This window comes from Antennarius striatus, chromosome 4, assembly GCF_040054535.1.
Source record: "Antennarius striatus isolate MH-2024 chromosome 4, ASM4005453v1, whole genome shotgun sequence".
Lineage (NCBI taxonomy): Eukaryota > Metazoa > Chordata > Actinopteri > Lophiiformes > Antennariidae > Antennarius > Antennarius striatus.
The window spans coordinates 8450203-8474957 of NC_090779.1; the positions used below are offsets into that span (position 1 = coordinate 8450203).

At 39.5% G+C, this 24755-nt stretch overlaps 2 protein-coding genes across 2 annotated transcripts; one reads left to right on the forward strand and one right to left on the reverse strand.

The window, feature by feature from the left end:
* Positions 1-1095: 1095 nt before the first annotated feature.
* fads2 (fatty acid desaturase 2) lies at positions 1096-7456 on the forward strand. The gene is made up of 13 exons (XM_068312165.1): positions 1096-1239; positions 1728-2036; positions 2682-2792; positions 3021-3218; positions 3316-3417; positions 3490-3615; positions 3734-3794; positions 3869-3945; positions 4051-4148; positions 5703-5799; positions 5884-5963; positions 6599-6724; positions 7013-7456. The coding sequence occupies exons 2-13, from the start codon at positions 1836-1838 to the stop codon at positions 7062-7064; spliced, it is 1329 nt and encodes a 442-aa protein (XP_068168266.1). The 5' UTR covers positions 1096-1239; positions 1728-1835; the 3' UTR covers positions 7065-7456.
* Positions 7282-24522, reverse strand: eps8l2 (EPS8 signaling adaptor L2). The gene is made up of 19 exons (XM_068312163.1): positions 24289-24522; positions 19851-19915; positions 18053-18214; positions 17388-17537; positions 16645-16724; positions 16405-16514; positions 16232-16302; positions 15996-16122; positions 14626-14714; positions 14467-14541; positions 12952-13100; positions 12342-12468; positions 12211-12248; positions 12024-12117; positions 11719-11838; positions 10861-10936; positions 10599-10770; positions 9895-10027; positions 7282-8713 (listed from the first exon to the last, which is right to left on the reverse strand). Exons 1-19 carry the CDS (start codon positions 24380-24382, stop codon positions 8636-8638), a joined length of 2010 nt encoding a protein of 669 aa, XP_068168264.1. The 5' UTR covers positions 24383-24522; the 3' UTR covers positions 7282-8635.
* Positions 24523-24755: the final 233 nt, after the last annotated feature.

Below are 24755 nucleotides of genomic sequence, written 5' to 3' on the forward strand. Positions count from 1 at the left end.
ATTCCATGTTCTTTGATTTCTTCTTATGCTATGTGTACTGTTGTTGCAATTAGTTATGTAATTATTTTAATTATGTAATTATGTAATTAATATAATTATGTAATTATGTAACGTCTTTCTGTCTGTGTCAGTTACTGCAATGTGTCTTTATTTGTATTTTTTTGGGAGCAGATGTTTCTCTGAATTTCCTTCGGGATTAATGAAGTATATATCTATCTTTCTATCTATATATCTATCAAACAGAAGCAGTAAGATGGTCTTTTAAGTGGCTTTTTATAGCTACAGCATGCCTTTAGTTTCTGCTTTATTCTTTGAATCATTGTCCCTCTTTAGGGTCAACCATCTAACTTTGAACGCCTCCCTCTGACACTTTTCACATTCTCTTGCTTTTCTACAGTTTCTGGAGGATGACCAGTCTTTAAGTATCTAGGCAAGATTTTGATTTCTGTACAAACACGATCCGTTCTTCAACAAACGTTCTGCATCTGGCGAGAACATCTCCTGTTGTTTTGCAGAAGATGCACAATGGAATGTCATGGAGTGCTCCCAGTTGCTGTACTGGGATCCCATTGACTCCCTTCACGTGGCTGTGGGACACCACGAATCACTCTTCTGTGTGTTGTTACTGGCCTGGTGAAAGTGAAAGGGGGATCCAGAAAGTGACCCACAATTTATCCATCTCTTTTTGGGCCTAAACTCACGACATAAAATTTTTCTCAAAGTCAGCTGCAATCTGTCAAACATCATTTACCAAACACAGATGATCACATGAAGGGAAATCCAATCCTGTAGTTCACTGAGAAAGGAGTATATTTTATAATTAACTAGTCGATACTACTTGTCAGAGTATTTCTCCATCCTGCTGCAGTTTTAAAATTAAACTTGGTCGTCCTTCCACCCCTGTGTGTAATGGAGGGCCGTGACAGTGACGCGCTCCGTGTCTGAGCGCTCCTGCAGCGCTCGGATGAAGCGTTCATTGAGCCCATTGCTCCACAGCCGCGGCTCCAGGATTATACTGTACGCCGATTGGCTCAGAAACCCTCGAATGATCGCTCGGAATCCATCCGTCCTGAATGAGTGGGTGAGTGAGTCCGTGGACACATTGGGGGCGACAGAGGATGAATTTTGGGACGTGCGCGTTTTAAAATGGACTTGAATGGAACCGGAGCGCAAAAAGTGAGCCGGTGTGTTAATGTGACCGGAGCCAGAGGAGAGCAGTCCAAATCTGGATAGCCTGCTGTAAGTCTGGAATAACATATTTATCATGTGCATGCAGCGGGCCTGTAGGATGGACAGATCACCGCCAGTTAAACACGATTCATGTCAAAGTAGTCGATTTACAGGCGATAAACGTTTAATCGATTAGACTCGTTTTTTTGGTGTAGGCTGCGACTGTCTTATTTCCAATGGGATATTATGATGGAATGCTTCCCATTGCTGTTTTGGAGATGAATTGTCTAAAACGCACTTACAGGCTAAATATAGATATTTTCTTGAATGTCATTATCTAGTGATTCATTATCTAGTAACGCATGATGCCAAAATCTATATGTGAAAATCCTCCCTGCTTCTCTAAATAGCCTCCTGGTTGTCGGATTTCAACATCAATTATTCGTGAAGATGTGACGTTGGCCTTTGTCTCACTTGTCTTGTGTTACAATCAGCTGGTTAAAGTAAGAAGAGCAACAGGTTAAAACCCTCTGAATGCTGTTTTCCTTTCTGCACAGCCTCTGACTGCAGACTTTCAGGAGTGTCTGACAGACCACATTCACAGCCAGGCGTCAGATTGGATCTTTAGTGTGGAGGAGTGATCTACGCCACAGACAGCACTGACGATGGGAGGTGGGGGTCAGCTGACTAAGCCTGGCAGCAGGAGAGCTGGTGGGGTTTTCACCTGGGAGGAGGTGCAGAGCCACTGCAACAGGAACGACCAGTGGCTGGTCATCGATCGGAAGGTTTACAACATCACACAATGGGCCAAAAGGCACCCAGGAGGGTATCGGGTCATCAGCCATTATGCCGGGGAAGATGCAACAGTAATATCTGTTTAAACATTATATTTCATGAAGTTTAATGTGCTTTATTTACTACTTATGCTGTACTCACGGGGAAATATTATACTTTGTAATCCACGGTATTTATCTGACCACCACAGGCGTGATTCGCTAAGCATATTCAGATGACCTAAGTTCCATATTTTGATATTTGACTAGTTTAGGACCCTTTATCAAACTTCTAAACTTAGCAATAAGTCTCATTCAATAAATCAAATTGTTAGTGTCACAAATTTCTTTATTCCATTAAAATGTCACAACCCCCTCAGACACATCCTGTGGCAGGGTCCCTTCCTGGGATTGGAAACCACTGGATGAATCCACCATTCCACTGTTCAGCAGTGGAATGATGCTTCCACATTGATGATTTAGAATCAACCATCAAAATATATCTCATTATAATAAAATTTTTCTGCTGAATTAGTACTTTTATTTGTGGCACTTAGCTACATTTTTCTATCAGTACTTCACTGAATTAACAATAGAAGAGTGTAGTTTCACATTGCTGACCTAGTACTGTTATTTCATTGTTGTAAGTAATCTCAGGGTTTTTTCCACCACTGACACATTTGTATGAAATCATATTTACTGCAGCACACATGGAATTTCTTTTTGTCCGTGTTTCAGGAGGCATTCACTGCATTTCACCCTGATTTAAAGTTTGCACAAAAGTTTCTGAAGCCCCTGCTGATTGGAGAGCTGGCAGCGACTGAGCCCGACCAGGACAGAGACAAAAACGTGAGACCAGTCTCTGAACAAGATTATTCATGCAGCAGCTTTAGCCTCTTTAGTGTCAATTTAACAACATGGCAGGACAAACAGCATGCTCACATCACCTACTGAGGGAGGTGATGCATAACTCTGTATTGTCACGTTCTTGGTACGCCTCCTCAAATGCTATTAGATCAGGTAAGTGATCAGTGAATCATCTTTTGAGCGTGACCACTTCCTCTTGTCTGTTCTCAGGCTGCGATCAGGCAGGATTTCCAGACCTTACGAGACCAAGCCCAGAGCGAGGGTCTGTTTCGAGCTCGGCCTTTATTCTTCTGCCTCCACCTGGGTCATATCCTGGTGCTGGAGGCCCTCGCCTGGCTGATCATTTGGGTCTGGGGAACTGGATGGACATTGACGTTTTTGTGCTCCATCATGCTAACAATCGCTCAGGTGACTCAAACGTCATTATCTCTACATTTATTTACAAAGTCAAAGTAAAATATTACTTCAAGTGGACTCTGAAGTGCCTCGTTCTCTCCCTCTGTAGTCCCAGGCTGGGTGGCTGCAGCACGACTTTGGCCACCTGTCTGTCTTCAAGAAGTCCAGCTGGAATCACATGATGCACAAGTTTGTCATTGGGCACCTAAAGGTTAGCAGTGTCCTCAAGCCTGTGTTTGTTTTCTGAGAATGCCTCTCAGATATTAAAGCATTGCTTTCTCAGGGAGCCTCTGCCAACTGGTGGAATCATCGGCATTTCCAGCATCATGCTAAACCCAACATCTTCAGTAAGGATCCTGATGTCAACATGTTGCATGTCTTTGTAGTCGGAGAAATTCAGCCAGTGGAGGCAAGTAGCACAAACCTGATTTTATCACAGACCTTAAATTATGATGATGATGAAGCATGATTTTTGTGTAATCTGTTGCTCAGAGCTCATCTTAACTTTGTCTTCTTTTCTTTTACAGTATGGCATAAAAAAGATCAAATATATGCCCTATAATCACCAACACCAGTATTTCCTTCTCGGTAAGTTTTCTTAGATTCATTTAAAATGACTTAATTTCAAACACTGGCATCAATAATTGTTTTTTTTATTTTAGTTGGACCACCGTTTCTTATTCCAGTTTACTTCCACATCCAGATAATACGCACCATGATTTCCCGCCACGACTGGGTGGTAAGATATAACAGTGAAAACAGACAGTATGGTATAAAGGTATGAATTTGTGATTTTTGACTTCAAATGGAAAAAAAAAATCATATTAAATTTCTGTCTTTTAAGGATCTAGCCTGGTCTATGTCTTACTACCTTCGCTACCTGTGCTGCTATGTGCCTCTGTATGGTCTGTTTGGCTCAGTGATGCTCATCAGCTTCGTCAGGTAAATGAAAGAGTTCATCAACTCAACAGACAATACATGTTGATCAAAGCTGTTTTAGTGTGCATTTTAATTATCCCCAGTGGAAAGTATGATCAGGGAAAATGTTTTCATAAAATGAGAAATGTTGAAAAATGCCAAATTCAACAATGTTGAAGAAAAGTAAATGACAGAAATCCCTGAGCTGTGATATGAACTCACATTTAGAGCACGTGTGTCAAACTCAAGGCTCGGGGGCCAAATGTGGCCCCTCACATTATTTTATGTGGCCCGTGAGAGCATAAAAGGTAAGTGTCTAAAAATAAATAGGCCAAAAATGTGCTTTGACCAAAAACTACATTTCCAACAATGCAGTAATTAAGCCCCTTTTTACACTGAAAAAAATCCTTGATTGATGGAGTTATTTGGGTTTCATAACCTGACAAATTAAAAGCATTAACCAGGATTTGTAGACTTGTTTCATTGGTTCAGTCAAACAAACCTAGAAGTACCAGCTTATTTAACAACCAGTAAACAGAGGAAAGAATATACAATTTATTAAGTGTTAGCATGTTACTGTATAAGAAAATGTTGGGATTTTTTCACATGATTTTTGGTTCATATAGTTCTGGCTCAGGGAGACAATAAAAGAGACAATAAAAAAAAAGAAGACATGGCTTAGTAATCCAGAAGGAAATTCTGGTAACCGATGTTGTTCCAAACAACAGTAGAAATTAATAAACAGTATTAATATCAAATATACATTAAATATATTTTTATCCATTCAATTTAAGTGAAAATAAAATATGAAGTGTATCAGCAATAAATGCGAGAACCAATGTGCAAAAGAATTATAATCGAAATAACATTATCGAATAATAACAATTTAATAATCAATAGATTACGCCAAAAATTAGACTCAAATTGAAGTATAAAAGTAGTGTTAAGAATGACATTGAGAGCAATATTGGCAGTGATATGGACGAATTAGTGATTAGACAATTAGTGATTAGTGATAGACGATAAGTAAAATGAATAATTAAGGCACTCTCCTTGAGTAGCACCCATTTCACTAAAGATAACATTTTGTCACCAAAATGAACTAAAGATGCTCATCAGAAGGTAATAAAATTGCGATTAATATAACTATGATTTAACAGCAACTAAACAAAACTAGGAATTCACACTTCTCATAATCATCCAACTTTCTGAATAGACATTCATCATCTGTGAAACGTACAGGAAGATTTGAGCTTGAAAAAAATTCAAGAATGAATTATTATTAATAATTATATTGTAGCATCACTGAAATGCAGCCAAAAACCATATTACTTATTTAGACCACATTAATGGACTAATTACTGTAAATTAATACATTTAATTACATTTCCTAATCATTTTAAACGAATGGCGTCTCAGTAAGCGAGATTGGTGTACCTTGGACCTCGTGCTGTAACACATATGTCATGACTGATGTGTTATGAAGTATGATGTTGGTTGTGTTACACTGCCCGTGTCTTTGGTTTGTTTTTGAGAGACTGCTGGGCTTCTAATGATGTGTGCTGCTATGAATGGCAGGTTTTTGGAGAGCCACTGGTTTGTGTGGGTGACTCAGATGAATCACCTGCCGATGGACATTGACCACGAGAAGCACCAGGACTGGCTCACCATGCAGGTTCCTGCTTTATTATCTCACAGTCCTTCAGCTACATGTAGGTGGCGCTAATCTGTTAACCCTTCTTTTCTTTATTTATTACAGTTACAAGCCACCTGTAACATTGAGAAGTCCTTCTTCAATGACTGGTTCAGCGGACACCTTAACTTTCAAATTGAACACCAGTAGGTCGATTATTGAGTCTTAAAGTGTGCAGGAAAATGTTATTCACTATTCCACAGTGATGACATACTAATACATTATACTTATACATTAAAAAAATACAGTTAAATATTAGTTAAATATCTCTGAACATTCCACCAGCACAAAGTCATCATCATCACCAAATGTTGGAGATTACCCCTAATCTTTGAGAGGAATTAACCTTTTGAAAAGCCTGACATTAAAAACACCAATGTAATGAATATTAGTTGATGTTTGTGATGCAAAGCCTGTCATTTTTTTAAAATTGAGGATAAAATTGTTTTTGCGTATTGCTTATGCATTTATTTAATATAATGTAAATATAATGTAACTTTCATAGTTTCATAGAGTGTTGAAACATCAAAACTGACATTGCTAGTTGTTCATTGAGCTTTTAACTCTCACAGACTCAGCTAACATAGAAACTTGTTTTTAGGGTTTCTAAGAAGGAACAAACTATGGAAGGTTTGTTTAAGGTTAACTATGTGGACCTTGGGCGTACTTGACAAGTGGAAAAAATACTATGATGGATACAAAATTTTCTAGGGAAGTTAAAATTTTTAAAAACTTTGATGCTGTTAAGTCGGACCGACCCTCCTGCTCCTTTCCTCTCTAGTTTGTTTCCCACCATGCCACGTCACAACTACCACCTGGTGGCCCCGCTGGTCCACGCACTGTGTGAGAAACATGGAATTCCTTACCAGGTGAAAACCATGTGTCAAGGCCTTGCTGATGTTTTCAGGTATGTCTAATAATAATAATAATAATAATAATAACAGTGTATAATTGTATCATTACTATTTTAATCATTTGCGACCAGAATGACCTAAGAGCAAAAAATGTTGCAGAAACCATTAATAAAAGTGTGAACAAAGTGCAACTCGAACCATAATGAAGACAGGACAGAACAATTGATGTAAATATTAACATTAATATTAATGTTAAGATGAGGATGTTTCATGAAAGGTAAATGAAGGAGTGTTGCCTGATAGAATATTATAATCAGCTGTGATATACGTTGTTTATTCAGGTCACTGAAGAACTCAGGGGACCTCTGGCTTGATGCATATCTTCATAAATGACAGACTGTCTGCAGCGCACCTTAAGGGACTGATGTTTTTCTCCTTCTCTGCATCACACAGTGATTGTACCCGTTTTCTAACCCAGTGGACTGTGTCTTTTCTTATCATGGGTGTTATTCGGTCTTTCTACATTTTGTGCTGGATTTTTCACATTGCCTGATAGCATCTTGAACAGCAGTCTGATGTTTTAAATACAATCATGAAAACTGAATGTGAGTGATTTATAGTGGAGTTTCTTTTATTTTTTATCACCTTTTACAGTTTGAACGATAAATCGTGACATTTAGGCAGAATATATAAACCAGGATGAAGATGAAACATACATTTAGTTTCATTTTCCTTTGTCAAACTTCTTTTCTTTTAGTCCTTCACCGGTCAATATACAATAAATCTACCATGCTGAATGTTTATCCACCTGTGTTATGATTAATACACATATGACCTAAAATCACAAGAATTATATACAAAGACAATATATTGTATATTTCGCCGGTTTTTTAAATTATACTCTCTTTAACGTGTGTCCCATATTTACAACCTCTTGAATACTTTGTCGGAATATTAATTTATAATTGTCAGAACAGTCATTTCATCAATTCCTTAAATGTCATGCATGTTTATGTTATGTTCCCACAGCAGAATGTCATGCTGCATAAAAGTACATTAAGGGTTTACTGACATGCAGGACTGTGATCGGTTTCTCTGTGGTGCAAACAGGGCGTTAGCTCAGATTACAAAAAGAGTCTGTCTTCATATTAATGATAAAATTAACCCTCAAAATCCTTTTATCTGTCTTGTGATTTCTCCGTCTTGCTTGTTTAGGTGTGAGTTCCCTGAGATACTAGCTATAGTGATGTCTGCTCCACTGTAAAGCTGATGGTGCCTTGCTTGTAATGTTCAAAAGACCAAAAAATTAATTTAAAGCATGGAAATTTACAAACGTGTGACTCGAGAATCCATGTTCCTTGCTGTGACAAGTTTCATGCAGGAAATATTTTTTTCTCCACCAGTGAGAAGGAAATGGATAAACAGAACTTCACTTAAAAATATGTATTTTTGATTTTTGAGCTGGCGTACAGATCTGCAGTTAGCGACCAGGATGAGACGATGTCTGATACTAACTCTAAAAGAGCTGTCTGTCAGTAAAGTGTGTGTGTGTGTTTTATTATATCTGTAAACAGTAATGCAAAGTAATTGGCTATACATCAAAACATGTGTTATACATGCTGGCACAAATTAGCAACAACTAACATCTACTCATTTACCAGGTCAATGAGTCAACATCGGTAATATTGACAATGAGCGTAAAAAGAGACCACACCTGCTTGTGCAAATATGTACGTTTACATGTTTGTTGTGTATGCACACGTAAACTGTACACAGGTTCATATGCTCCCCTTTTCAAACGGAAAAATCCAATGCAACAATAAAAGAGCAACGTAATTAGGTAAGAAAACACACAGGAACATACACATTGGTTGATACAAAATAAATATACAATTAAAAATGTATAAACATTTCAATACGTTGGCTGCAGGTTGATGTGCAGCATTTGGGTGGATCCCGCTGGTTCAGTTACTGCTGCCAGAGTCGATTCTCTCCTGCCTCCGCCTCATGATCTCCTGCAGCTCCGAGTCTCCGCTGCTCTTCTGTAAAACAAACACACGGAGATTCATCCCCATCTATCAGGAGGACAATGCTTGATATTTTCATCACAACTTTTGTTTTCATAAATATTAAAAAAATCAAGAGATTCCAGTGACAGAATATTTTTACTCCACCTGCTAAAATCAGACTGTAGCAACACCCTGGTTCAGAAAGCTGGACATAGTGGATAAAAATGAATGATGAAGGATAAGGGAGGGACAATTACATTTCTCTGCTCTGACTTTATGACACGAACCCTAACCATGTTGCTTTGACTAAATGACTAGAATAGTACACTTAAAATTTGAAGAGTCTTATCAGATAAATTTACTATTTTTACAAACAAATTAATGCATAAATTTTAAAAAATGTCAAAACAAAAAAACACTTTTAAATTCTTAAGTAAGAATGACGGAGCAACAAATGTTAAAAAATGACAACAGCAAAGGCCCGAAGTGACATCACTAAAACTTGTTTCATTTAGAAATGAGGAGGATAATTTTCCTTTGTTTAATGACAGATTACCACTCTACACACCTTTGTTTGTAGAATGGAAAGACAATTTCCCCTATGGAGGACAATAAAGTGGATTTCATTTCATCTCATTTTATACCAACAAGCAAACTTGTTAAGCTTAACTTATTCTTCTATCCATCTCCCCAAATGAATCCCAGAGAAATTATTTTTTGAAGTAACAGTGCTTTTCATTTGGTTTCCACTTGCCATTATTTTCAAAGATAAAGCCAAAAAGTAAGGCAGGAAGTTAGTGAACATGACTAAAAATACTGTGAAAGATTAAAACTTTTGCTCATCAATCAACATTTTTATCCGAATCAGAGGATTATCAGTGTGATGGTGGTTGTTCTACACTGCCTGTGTCTTTAGTTTACTTTTGGGATACTACTGGGCTTTTAAATGTACAAATAAACCTTCCAAACAGCTTTAATTATAGTGTGCATACACCTACTTAACAGCTGCATCTGTTTTAATTATGTTAGTAGCCTCAAAGCTGACACTAGCCTTTGCATGCCTGTGTATTATTCATTTAATTCACTTGTCCCAACATGCCAGAATAAAACTAAAGGTTGACACCTGTTTATACGGTTCACATCTTTTAAAATTTTCCTTGGGTTCATTTGTGACTTTTAACATTTGTGGAAGATCATCTCAGTCAGCGACTGACCTCCAGCTGAGCCTTCTGTACGGTGACCTGACAGTAGACCCGGCCGCCTTCATCACCACACACCGCCTTCAGCTCATCTTTACTCAGGGAAAACAGCTGGGCTCCAGTCAGGATCCCTAAGCAGTCAACCGTCCTGCAGGAAAACCAGTCAGACAACTTATTATAGAGATAACTTATTATAGAGAATACACTGTACTACTGTATTTCTGCCTTTCATATACACTGATGTGTGTTGTGATTTTGTAGAGACGTTACTGCTCCCACTTCTTTTTATGGAACTGAGGCATTAGTTGCACATGAACTGCTGGATGAATTACCAGTAACTGGGAAGAAGGGTGGGGCATGTGGAACCCGCCAAGGGTTGGAGAGGATCGCGATTAATGGACCAATCTGTCTCTTATTTCATCATCGATTTAGTTTTTTGTTTGTTTGTTTGTTTTTTCATTTTTACTGGTTATGCATTAAGTAATTTGACATTTTTAAAAACAAATCTAAGATTTGAAAATTGTGCATTAATTTATAAGCAATATTTTCATTCGCTAGTATCATATCATAATTTTCCTCTCATAGTGGATGATATGTCATCTAGAGCAGCCAGGTGGTGGGCAGAATGAATACAGTCATAGCAGAATATCAGTTTGACACAGAGTTTAAGGGTGTAGGGAGGTTTGGTTTAGTGCATTGGTGAGTCCTGGGTGACTTACTGTTTGGAGAAACCTTTAGCAGTGAGCCATGAGGTCACCTGCCCTGGATTAGACTCAAAGACGAGTGGCACTATATTGCCGGATGGTCGCTCCACACGGAACTTCCTAGTGGGTGGCTGACTTTTGTTCGCGGTGATCATCATCAGCAACTCATTGGTGACTTCATCCATCACTGCAGAGAGCAAATGGGTCAGGAGCAAGACCAGCAGAACAGCTCTTATCTGTAATCTAAATCCTTGTTTCTGTGTTGACATTGACTCACTTTTGTCTTTGTGGCGACCCTTGTCGAAGCTGTCTTCGCGGCTGAGCGAGCCGAGAGGTGACGTCCTGTAGCCTTGCTGTGCACACCCACAAACACAAACAGCTCATGAGAAAGCAGAAACTATCAGGATTATTCCAGAACAGGCTTGTCTAAAATTCAGCTCTGTTGATGGATTTTTGCACAGGTGCCAAAGAAAAAATATGTGTTTGGAAACAATTCCCAACATTAATGAATGCGTGTTGCAGTTATTGAACCTGCATGCAAGGTGAATCAGTAGAGTGTGTGTTTTTTGGTGTAGGAAGTCATTATTGCATTAAAATATTACTGAATTACTTAATAAACCTAGAAATGATCTTCATTATAATGCTACACCGTGAGATAAATTAGTTATTTCTTTGTGCCCGACCCCTCTTTGGTACATTTAAACCAAGAAGGGTAAAGCTCCTAAAGCATATTTATCCGCGGGCAGTGATGAAGAAACCCGGAGCCGCCTAGTTAGTGATTACCCACATTTCCCAGAATTCACTTTAACCTCTTGACAACATGCTTGAACTTGTGCATTCTAGATAAGGATTATGACTGTAGGCAAATCAGAATCTATTCAAAGAACAAAATCCATCCACTGCCACAACCCACCCTGATTGACTGAGTAAACACAGGACAAACTAGTGCAGTAGTTTTATATTTTTAAAGTTCTTTTTCTCACTAAACTTTACTGAAGTTGCAGAAAACCTTCTTCCGTGACATTACGTAGATTAAAAATATCACACGCCGATGCAAAGAGATTGTGCGTGACATGAATGACTGAATTTTTAACAATGCTATCTGAAAAATCAGATTTTTGTTGCAGCGGGTCACCTGATGGTAGAAGCTTTCTGCTTCCTCCAGCTTCACTACATCCAGGATGTTAAATGGGACGTAGCCGGCCTGGCCGCTGCGATTTCGTAGTTTCCACCACTGTTTGTCATCCTCTATCACCTAAGAGAAACATTCCACATGTCACTCCACAGCACTGAAACCAGGGCCAAATTCGCAAGTGTCTTCAGTACTAAGTTTTTTTTACAATTTATTTACAGCTGAAACATTTAAGTGTTTGTACAGGTGCAAATCTAAAACATGACAAACATAACACATGATTCAGTCTTTTTATCAACTGATTTTACCTCGAGGATTTCATTCTGCAGCACCGACAGTTCATTGGCATTCCTTGCGACAAAGTGGTAGCGGATTTTGGCGTATTTGCGTCCATCATGGGATCTAACAAAACACATGGCATCCTCTCATTACAGTTTGTTTTTGTACATGAACAAATCACTGAGGTGTGTGTGTGTGAAGAACGTCCTTATTTACCCATTTGAGGAGCTCGGGGAATGAGGAGTTCCATAAACCTGGAAAAAAAGAAGGATTGTCACATGTTCAGGGGTTGGGACCCATAATAGTTAACATATTGGCAATTGATGGTTGACAAAAAAAATCCTTACATCCTCAGCTGACTGGAGACACTCTGTCTCCCATGGAGCCGTCCTGAAGAACTCTACAGGTGGCTCCCAGCCGTTACGAAACTTCGGATAGTATGGAGGAGCACAATGATCCTTGGGCCACTCTGCTCTGCATGAGGAAGAGAAGGAATGTGGTCAAAGGGCTGCCTCTCAGCTGCAAATCTGCACTGGTGATGAACCAGAACAACATGTCCAGTTGCTCCCAACTCCTGAGAGAAATGTGTGTCCTACGGGGATATATTGCCAGTGATTTCCCTGCCCATTCATATACATGGATTGCACTTGCTGATGACAATGCCGTCTGTCTCTTCCAACCGGTACTGAGCACCCCACAGTGGTCGGAGGATGAAGTTAACCATCTCAAAGGCTCCCTAGCTTCCATTCATTGGAACATTTTTGATAGTAATTTGGATAACATAGTTTCTATTATCGCAGACGATGTCAAATTCTGCATAGTGTCAACCACTCCAACCAAAAAACAAAAAAAAATCCCAATAGCAAAGACTGGAACAGGATTAAGAGAATCAATTGATTGGGAAAGCCAACATGGAATACAAAAATAACATAGAAGCAGAAATTAGAAACATGATACCTGGGTTTGGTCCATCCATCGCCAAGCAGCTCAAAGATGGTCATCTCTTTGGGGGTGAGGTGTCCCCTCAGGAAGTCAACGGCATCCCTGGACAGATGAGGGGCGATCACAGAACGTGCCAACTCAGGACTTCCACAGCTCTGCAGCACCTGTGGACACATTCATCATTTCATAATTAAATGAACACACAGTACGGTGGCTGAATGAGGTCAAAACACTGTAAAAAAAAATGTGTCCAGAAAAAAAAAAAATCACTTAGAAAATCTCTATAAACGTTCAATGGTCCCTTTAACTGAATCAAACCTCATACACACTCAGACTCATAGCCCTGTAACCACAATTCAAGGTTCACTGAACTCCAACTATTTTAATCTGGTGGATCTGAATTTTTCTTGGATTTGTACCAAATGACACACACATGTGAAACAACACAGTTCCAACCCTTAAACATGCTTTACTTTACTTCAATAGTGACACATTAATTTAAGATAATTTTTTAAAACTGTAAGGAATGCTAAAGAAAAACAATCCCTGGTCTGTTCATTTCTCCCCTCTATAAAGGGGTCTACTCTGGCCCAGGACCCATGCACTCATCATGTTTAAATCACTCTGTGGTTTTTAGGCCACAAACAAATGGACATAGTTGAAAACCGTTACTGAGCATGACGTTATGAAACAGAACGTGTATCAGGAATCTGATGCATGTTCTGTATACAAAACTAAAGATAGTGAACATGAATTGTACATATCCTTGAGTTGAGACATTATGAACAGCTATAAGGCCTTATCACAGCTTTATACACACAAGTAGTAGACACTTCAAAAAAATACTTGGTTAGATGTTGTAATGTGTAGTCTGGATAATGTTCAGGAAAAGTAAGGTTTGATTCAACCTTAGTATTGACAAAAAAATGTGTACTGTGTGTAAAGAGGCTGTCAAGAATACATGAAAGCATTAAACAAGCATAAATTCTATGGATTCTGTTCTTATATCTCTTAAATATATTAAAATAAGGATTAAAAGCAATTTGAATGCCTGTGGGACAACAAAATGAATCATTTGGTCCAGATTTTATCTCAACCTTATCAAGCAAATCTTTCATGTCCAGAGGTTAATCCACAGTATCATAGAAGAGCCTAATCAAAACTTTGTGTTTCTCTCTAGTATCAGAGGTGTGGCTGAACACCGTGTCTTAGGAACCAACATTATGCAACTGAGGCCACACCTTAGTCAGGGTTTAAAGCCACGTCACTCCAGTCAGGCAGGAGAAAGACAACAGGTGTGGAACTATAAAACGGGTCCAATGGTGACAGGGCAAACACCAAACTGTTTTCATAATCTGTGCATGTAAAGAATCTGAGTGTATTCTAGTCAGATGTGTCTGTGAGCTCAGTCAACACTGAGAGTCTCCGGTAACATTAACTGATTCAGTGAAGACTGGATTTAAAGCCTACTGTTGATTATAAAAACCACTGTGATGACATTTCCTACACAACAGCCTTCATCTCTCTTACCAGTTCAAGTGGACCGAAGAGGACGTGAACCAGCTCAGACGCACTCGGGTTTTGGATGTGTTTCTTCAGTTTGGCCTGCAGGGGGCGCAGTGACAGGTAGACAAGTCAGGTGATGAAGGCTGTGTTCATGGAGACAGGTGAGGAGCTGTGATATCTCACCAAGAGGTTCAAGGCCAGCTTCAGTTTCTGCAGGCTATCGATGTACTCTCCTTCAGAGGGGGGCTTGGCTCGCAGGGTCAGCATGCCCTCTGGAAACAGCCAGAGAAACCGTGACTACTGACAGACTGCAGAGTTAGCAGCACAGCCACCAGACAGGAAACACAGGTTTCACTATCTGTGCAGCTCTCAAGAACATAATGTTATTCATGTCAGCTCTGTTAAACGTCACAACTAAAAACACAGACGAGCGAAAAAACAGTTTAAAAAATATGACCTTGGCCAGATCCCAACTCACAACTCACAAACCTCCAGGATACAGCTGTGTAGTGCCAATTTGTATAACTTTCAAATGACAATTTATTTTTTTCCCCCTGTGTTTTTGAAAAAATACAGCATATTTCCAGCAAGTGACCCTGAATGGGAAAATCTGGCCAAAGTTGAGAAACTGATTCTCTTCATAGAGAATTAATCAGTTTCTGCAGTCAGGGATGACACACATGTGTGTTAGCAGACACCACACAGCGTGTGGAAAACAACATTTAGTGCATGTGTGTTTCCCCCTGGCACAGATGCATTAGTCAGTCACATCTATGTAGAGCTGGGCAATTAACCAAAAGCATTGTGAATATCTTCTATTTGGTTTAAAAGATACACAAATTATTATGGGTATATTTTTAGTCAGCTTGCAATTCATTCCATTACTACCATGTTTTTAAAAAGTTAATTTCAGTGTTTCCAAAAGTTAAACAAATAACCATAGATACTTAGTTTGTTTTATTGAATATTCACAATTCAGTATATTTGCTGAAAGGTATTTAAACATATAATATTCATTCAATATTATAAATGATCATAATACTGCTCTGAAGTCATATTGCCCAGCCCTTCATGCATGTCACATGTAGGGAATGTGTGTTGAAATGAAAGCTCAGGCTCACACAGCAAGTTAAAAAACATGATGACCTTCCACAGTGATGATTCTGGAAACCAAAGTCAGTCAGTCCATTAATAAACGACACGGTTGGTTTCAATCCCCCTTACATGTTCAACATTTTCAACTCGTCTTTGCTCCTATTATATGGAACACTGCCTACTTTCAGAATTGTTATTTTGACTGTGTCACTCAAAAACAAAACACACACAAAATAAGTTTGTGGGTGTAACGTGGCGGAAAATGAATTCCTGGGAAGTGACAGAGAAAATAGTTCCTCAGGATTGGCAGGTGAGTGGTGACTCAGCAGGCCTCTGCTACCAGACTGGATGTAATTCCCAGGTCCGGGACAAAAAAAGACACAAAGGTTTCAATGTGGGCGACATAAGCATGTTGTCACTGCATATACTGCACCACTTGAGAAGAAAGGGAGACAGACCTGCTGGTCCTTTCTTCTTATTCTTCTTACTCTTGTTGCGATGGTTGAGCTGAGAAAACGCCTCCACTGCCTTCTGCACCCTTGACACAAAAATTTCTATGTCATCCAAGGCGCAGTTGAGGATTTGCTGTGGGAGACAACATCCTGCAGGTTAGCGTGAAATCTATCACATTATGAGGCAGTAAATAAAGTTGTGTGATGTAATGTACTGTGTGGCTGTGAGTGAAAACACTCACTACATCTTTCTCAATGCGCTGGGCCAGCTTTTCATGTGACTCCGGGTCACTTTGTCCGGAGGGTCGTCTCTCTGCATTAAAAAATAAAATGCTGATGCTGCAGTATTCATCTGCTGGATATGAATACATCTAGATCATAGTTCTGAACATAATGTCGGCAGGTGTGTTCTCACCCATTGCATTCGGAGCGCTCACTCGTCCCCTGGCTGCAGGTGTAGGTCCCTTAGGGCCCGAGGGTGGGAGGATTGTTTCTCTGTGGCGCTTCATTTTCTCCTGGTTCATTCTGGAGGAAGAGGAGGAGGCACTGAAACCTACATGTTATCATGAGGTGTCTAACTGTTAAACACTGGTCAATGTTGTGGCTAAAGAAGAAGGAGCTCAGTGTGTGTTTGTGTGTGTAGCGCTGTTCTCACTTCAGAGTCTGAAGCCTCATTTTCTTCCCATGCTTGTTGTCTCCGATGGCGCTGTCGATATCTGCATGAACCATCTCAGCCTGAAGAGAGACCCAGAGTCAAGCATTCTGCCTCTTCTATTTCCTTCATCATCGTCCATTACTTCATTTTTTGTGTTGATTTGCGTATTTCTTGCTCCTGACATTTTGTTATTTAGATTTGAAGTGTACAGCAAAAAGGTTCTGGACCTCCTCAGTGCATTCCCATCTTCTGTTTTTGATCATCGAAGCTGCACATCTTTCAAACATTTTATAGACAACTGAATATAAATGATATTTATTTATTATAAATTTATATTGAATTAACATAATTGAATGCCAGTAAATACATTTCACCAGCTTACATTCACTTGCATATTTGTATAGATTAGATCTTTCACAGTTATATGCAAAATATTTTGATAAAGCCAGTGAGCATTAAAAAAATCAATGTTCTCTTTTTTAAACTGATCCTGTCTGAACTGTACAGTTCTTTACAGTACACTATAATACCTTATTACCACAAAGAGTACACATCTCTGTGCAAAGATGCAAAATGTGTTAAAGAATTCACAGACACACTGCCAGCAGTGGAAGTGAAATCTAATTTGGTGTCTCAACAAAAGCAGCTTCAATTCACAAATGGCACGCAACACAAAGCCAACCAGTCATGCACAAAGTGAAAGCAAACTGAGCCAAATCAGTGCCACTGAAACTCAGACTCACCTCCACCTCGTCACAGTGGAAGAAGTGGATGTCGGGTTTGTGCTGCTCCTTGTCCTGACATACCAGCAGCAGCACGGAGGGGTAACGCGTCTGATTCAGGACCGTCTGACTCATGTGGATGGTGGAGAGAGGGAAGTTCTCCAGCTCCTCCTGCAGAGCACAACAGAGCAACGGGAAGGCCATTTCCTCCTGCCACCGGTCTCTATGCTAAGCTATGCTGATTGCCTCCTGGCTGCAGCAGAGATAACAATCATTCTAACCTTGTCATCAAACTGTCAGCCAGCAAGCAAATAAAAAAGGAAGCACTGAATATGAACACAACCACAAACATCTGAGTCATCACGCCAAAAACAATTATAAAATACATTGATACATTTTTTAATTTTCATAAATAAATCATATCCATTATCTTACCCTTTAGAAATTAGGGGATAGAGCTAATCCCAGCAGAGAGGGGGTGTGGGTTAGAATGTATATGTTATTCATATAATTGTGTATATGAAGCCACATACGACTAGTGGATTAACTATAACTGAAGGTACATAATCATCATTTTGGTTCACGTGTTCACAAAATCTTCCAATTTTGAAAGCTGGAATTTCCTGGTTTTTATCTCCATATCATTTAAATCTGATAACGGTGTCCAAACAGAGCTGAAGTTGTACCTGTGTGTCGCAGTCCAGCAGTCGGACTGCCTTGTCTGTGACCTGAAGGAGCATCTCCTGGGTCCAGATTTTGTCCTTTGAATCTAAAAGGACCAGTTTCTTGATGGCATCGTCCACAGTGACAATGGACTCAGTCTTGTCCATAATGAACGTAGAGAGATGCTGAGGAGCAAACAGGAGGTTCGTAAAGACATTTGTGCTTGTGAAGGTATCTGAAGTGCATGTGGAATGATTGGTCCAGAATTACATCGTGGCACCCTCGTGAAAAAATAAATAAGATGACAGCCGACACAGAACTTCATGACGAATGTGACATATCCTCCATTATTCTAGGGACCTTACAGAAGTGGATGCAGCTTTGGGTTCAGACAAGAAGATGGTCAACCACAAAGTCACCTTAAAATAATTTCTCTAAGCTATAGCAAAGAAAAACAAAACGCTTTTCCATTTATAGTTAGGCTTGTTTATATTTGTTTATATTTCCTGCCGCTGCACTGGACCTTTAAGGATAATAAAATTGAAAATTACATGATTTTTGGTTAACTGGTTTCTTTAAAGTACTGTACTAGGTTATCATTGTGGCACATATTGTCATATTTCTTTCCAATCATATGAAGATGGAATTAGCAGATAGTTATCCTAGCTTAGATTTGCATGTAGAAAACATGGGGAAATACCTTACTTGGTTTTATCCAATGCTAAATTAAAAGCAAGCTATCAACTCAAAACTAATCAGACAAAATATGTTGTTTACTTAATCTATGCACGAATATTAACGAAGCTGTCTCCACCTTTAAATTGAACATGTATAAATGTGATACTGGAATCAATGCTTTCATGTAACATCTAACTTTTGCAAAAAGATACATGCAAATAGCTCCACTAATCCTTTAAATGGAACTCTGTGGTCAGGCCTGTTCTCTTACAGCGATTATCTGCTAACATGTTTATATCTGACAATGACATTGGTGCTCTTCAGTCAGGTGAATCACTGTGTAATCCGCTATCTCGTTCCTGTAACTCCCACGGTTCTGCATGCAAATACGTCCAGTGTAACAGATGCATGATCATCTGCTCATTACTGATGATAACGATGTATTTTTACAAATTCTATCTGCATAGACAGAGGACATGGTTCAACATCAGCCCCTGCCACAGCCATTACAGCCGTAATTGATTTGTTATTATCATCATGAGTTCCCGTTAGTCAGTGTTTATCTCTGAAAATGGTACAATACACATCAGCAGTTTTATAATGTGCTTCAACTTTTATCTTGTTTACAGCAACATAGTCAGACCTTTTTATGTATAAATAGGTACATTTATAGAGCACTTAATTTTTTGGTAAGATAATGTCAGCTTATGACGATAATTTATGGGAGCAATCATTGACAAAAAGGAGAACTATTACTTCTTATTGACAGAAAGTCCTCTACTAGATTCAAATGGGGTTATACTGTAATAGTTATGGTGTTTTACTTCAACACACCATCTATTTGTTGATACTGTGTTTATATTTAGCAATTCATTTTTATTCAGTTCATGTGATATTATTACTTCATGAACAGAACAACATAAAGCAAACGTTATAGATCTGGGATTAATCATTATGAGGTGAAAAAATCATACCTGTTAAATATTAACTTCTGATTTAATTTTTACAGCCACAGAAACGATTTGATCTTTGTATTTTCTTTTTGCTTTGAGTTTCAGATCATAACCAAGTTTGCCATTTCTCATAATTACTTTGCTTTATTTCTTCATATCAAAAAAATATAATTGCAAGACCATATCTTACCTCGACATGATACTGCGACGTCTCTTGCATGATGAAATTGGAGTTGGAATATTTTTTCCTCTGTTCTGTAGATAAGAAAACATCGATAATCAAAATATGAAAGTGACAAACCACAGGGGTCTGTCTGTGATTTTGCTGTGCTTCCTATTATCATTCTAAACCATCTGCTGTGACACAAACCTGAAGACCACATGTTGATCGTTTCACTCGACAGAACAGACGAGACACTAATGCGAGAGCCGAGTCGACCAGCAGGGCAATAAGGAAGTGGCAGGAACACATAATGTGCATGGGCTTTTCTTCATGGGCCAACTGCTAACACGTGATAGTGTAATTATATTTAAGCATAAACCAAAAATCAATTCTGAGAAGTTACTGATTAAAAGCTAATCTGAAATACTGCTTTGCTTTGCTTATAGTGCATTAACCTGGTTTGCATTCAATATAAGGCTTTGTTTTATCAGAGTAACTAATCATCAGCACAGATTTGCTGCAGTCAAAGTAAAATCAGGGATGCTGCTTCTCACCTCCTCTTCAGCTGTTTACTGCGGATCAGAGTTTGAACAGTTTATTATTACCACAGCACAACATATGATAATTTGGGTTTGGTTTCCAGGCTTCCATCCCCCTGTTTATATAGCTGCACTGGGAAGTGACGGGCAAACTTTATTAACCCCTTACTAGAGCATACATGTGGATAGCAGCAGCAGCAGCACTGGCTACCAGAGGAAGAGTTGGGAAATTGTTGCAGCTTAAATATCTCCCCCATGAGAGGCCTTGTTAAAGAACAATGAGGCCTATCGTCTGAATATCATGTGTACATGACGCAGCTTTGAAATGTCTATAGGTGCTTCGCTCCTTTGAAAAAGAAACAACGCCGTGAGGGTGGCAGCGACAATGAAGCAGAACAATAATGTACATGTTCTGAATAGCTGAAGAGAAACCTATAGTCAAACACAGTTAAATCGGACTGAAGAGGTTGCAGGTGATTCTCTGGTTGCTTCATCACAACCAGTTTGCACTGTGGGTTTTATGCTGTCATTGTATGCAGTTATTAAAAAATTAAGATCACAGGCTTTTTAATGAGATGCACATCAATTCAAACAAATGGAGAATGACCAGTTTCATATATTTAATGTCTGATGTGCAGTTGAACTGAGGCACAAACAGTAACTTATTCTAATGTGTGAAGACATGCAGGTGCTTCTAATTATTTTAAGCTGTTTTACTGGATGTATTCTGTGAAGGGCTTAACATTGATTATCACCACTTTAAAGTTTAAACATATTATAAATAACCGGTACGCCAGTAAAATATTCAGGTAAAAGGTGGAGTGCCAACCACTTGGTGAAAATCTGTTTGGGATATAGCACTGATCACAGCATTATGTGTCCTGTTGGCTGGGTCCATTGTTTTGACCTGACCAATGGTAAATGAGTGTCCCAGCGTGCTCACTGACCTATTTACCAGCTGAATGGTCTGCAGGTAACTATCATGGTTAAATGAGAACATGTTTATATCAACTCCACTGCTAGACCTCATATCAGGTCTCTTTCTGTCCCCCGCCCTGCAGAGTCAACACGTCACTTTTGTCTTTATACACTTATTCAGCTGTATTGTTCATGGTGACTCTGACAGAGAGACGGTTGTTTGAATAACACTTTACAAAATATATGTCAATGTTACAAAGCCCATTCAAATATTTGACATCAATATTTCACTTATTGATGATGTAAACGTCCGTCACTGAGCTCTGACTGTCTATATAGCACGGATCACTTTATATTCACACGTAAACCATCACCGTCCAAATTATGCAAGCCTGTAATTTACCTCTTCCTGCCCACCCTTACCCCCCACCCCCCTACCCAATCCCTCCCCTGCCACCCCCAAAGAGTGAAACACAAGCATCAGGTGTTGTCCTGAAAGTCAAGCTGATCCCCATCCCTTATTAATGACCGACATTCATGCCAATCAATTCACAGTTCTGAAACAGTTTGCAATAAGAGCCACTTAGCAGGCAGACGGGCGGACCTCTAATGCGATCCAGGGTCCAGGTCCACTGATAAATATGACTGCAAATAATAAATGACTTGAAGTACTATTGAGCAGATATGGCAGTCCAAATGTCATAACTACCCATTACACAAACGGTTTAATGTCATTTAAACCAATACAGTCTCATTTTTAGCACAATGCTATGAAAATGTTTACATTTAAACCAATTATGCAAATTTAAATTAATAAAAGAATGTATGAAATCCTCCACAAATACAAAAAAAAAATCTGACCTCCCAGATCAAACAATAAGAACTGTGTTGATAAAAGTTGTGTGTGTGTGCATCCACATAGATTTGGTCTTACATCACCAGCAATTCAAAGTACCACAACTCACAGTCTGATCCAACACAGCTGCCCTTTCAAAATAATGCAAAACAAATAACAATACAGGTCAAATACAGACATGATTGACAGAACTGGCAAAGTAGAGCGTCTGTCTCAGACATTCAACTGAATACAGACACACAAATGCAGCGGAGCAGGATATGATCTCTGAAGTCTTTCAGTGGGCGCTTCCATGTGTTAATACATTCTGAGCTCAAACACATTTTACCTGACAGAGACGCGTTCCCGTAGAGCAAACAAAAAAATAAGACAGTTGAGTGTCTTGACTTAGGATGATGGGACGGTCGGTCTTTGCTGGCGCCTCACTGCTGCTGGTAACCCAACAAGTAAGTATGTCTGTGCATCATTTGCATTGGTTATCAGCTGTGCATGAATTGGACCATGTGTGGATTTTGCATATGGGAGATTAACAATGGATTTTTGCTGTTGTTCCACTATGTGTTTGTTTAACATATCTCTCCAAATCTCTCCAACTGTTTTGGATGGTGCACAATGCTGTGAACTGTCCTGCCTCTCTGGTTCAGAAGGAGAGGCACGTTGCTGTCATCCTGCAGCAGCAGTGGTGACCATCTGTCACACGAGCTGAGCCAATAACACACAGCACATATACAGTGGGATACTTCACAGAGACCACGGGAGTGACGGAGCATCAAATGGATATTTGGACGACTTGTGGTACAAGAATACTTCACAGAAAAGGTGTCCAAAATAAGACGGCCTTGCATCCTGACAAAACCCGAATCTGAAGCTATTCTAAATTTGTAACACTGCAGTAATGCATGAAATCTGTTTATCCTGTCATAGTTCTGCTGGTTTCTCTCTAAGTATACAACATGTTACACAATGCTCCTCTGTGTTTGCAGTATGGAAGGCGGTGCTGCATAGGACCAGTGACCTAACGTCTATGGAAGCACAAGGCAGAACCAGAGTGGAGCCTATTCCACTCCACTTTTCAATGTGCTTTTTATTCGCCTAAAAGACATGGGCATACACACCCACTTCAAACCGCATATTAAAAACAGACACACCCTGTGCTCTCTGCCAACATGACATAGCATATGCCATTGACAAACACACTCCTCAGCACAAGCAAGTGAAATAACTTGTCACATCTAGACATAACTGTGTCACTTGATTTCACCAAATTCGTGCCAGATTAGTGACTCAGCAATCTAGCAATAAATGCACCCACACAGTTATAGAAACATGTTGTTCAATTAAGATGAAAGCAAATGACAGAAAAGAGCAAATAAACAACTAAATCCATAAAGAATTCAACAACAAATCAACAACAAATCAACAACAAATCCATGCATGTACACCATGAATGCAAAGCTGTAAACATATCTCAAGGAGCCCCGCCCCCTTCAGTGTCCCTGAGTGACAAACAGAGGGGTCAGTGGGCGGGCATTATGAGGCCCCCCCAGTAGGACCTTGGCTCAATCTTATCGCTTTCACTGTGTTTTAGGGAGAGGACTGATACAATTCTTTCTGCCAAAATAAAATAACTTGAGTTTTTTTAAAGGGATTTTGCTTTAACAGCTGTGTTGTCATTTCTAGCAGATGCTAAATCCACAGGACTTATTGATAGGGATTTATATCCACCTGTGGAGTAATACAACTTTGGTTCACTGGAGAGTATTGACGGCAGCAAGAAGTTGTGTATGGGACTGAGTCACAATAGAAAATGGCGACATTGTTGACCCTAAAGATGCTGCATGTCATTTATCTGAGTTTTAATATTTGATGAATAGCAGTAGTGCAGTACATTAAAATTAATTGATTATTCTGTTCACTTACAGTAAATTATGACATGTTTTCTAACTCAAAGAAATGAAAATAGTTTTGATGAATGACAAAGAGCAAGTAAGCATTCGGAAAACTATCCCTAGACAAGTGAGAGTGTGTGATACATCCTACTAAATTAAAAGGTGTGAGACAATTCATCATGCAAAGGAAATAAAGATCATGAAGATGACAGACATATATTTATATATGTAAAGTTTTGGAAACAGTCCCAGCAGTGACTTACCGTAGAGGGCCTTGGCGCTGAGCTTGCTGTCGGTTCTAGCCACACCACTGCAATTACAAGCAGAGGGGACAGGGTTACGATGCGTGCTCTTCATCCTCTCCGCTGCACTCTCTGGATGCCAGAGTCACGTCTTTCAAAAACTCACACACTGTCACTTCTCATGAACGCTGGTCTATAACATTAGACCGAGCAGACTGGCCAGCACTGGATGAGATTAGCCTGAGCATATGGATCAGCCAAGGGAGCGCAAGGGAGAGAGAAAAAAGAGAGAGACGGGAGGGAGTAAAGGGGTGTGGGACGTGGTGGGAAGCTGGAGCCAGGAACCCGGGCAAAGCAAACAATTCTCAACAGAGCCGCTCTGTGCCTGAGGACCCTGACCTGCACCACCTTCTGCATAGTGGCTGCGGTTCTCCGGTGTGACAGTAACACGATTAGCACACACAGGAAGGTAAACACGTGAAGGGGAA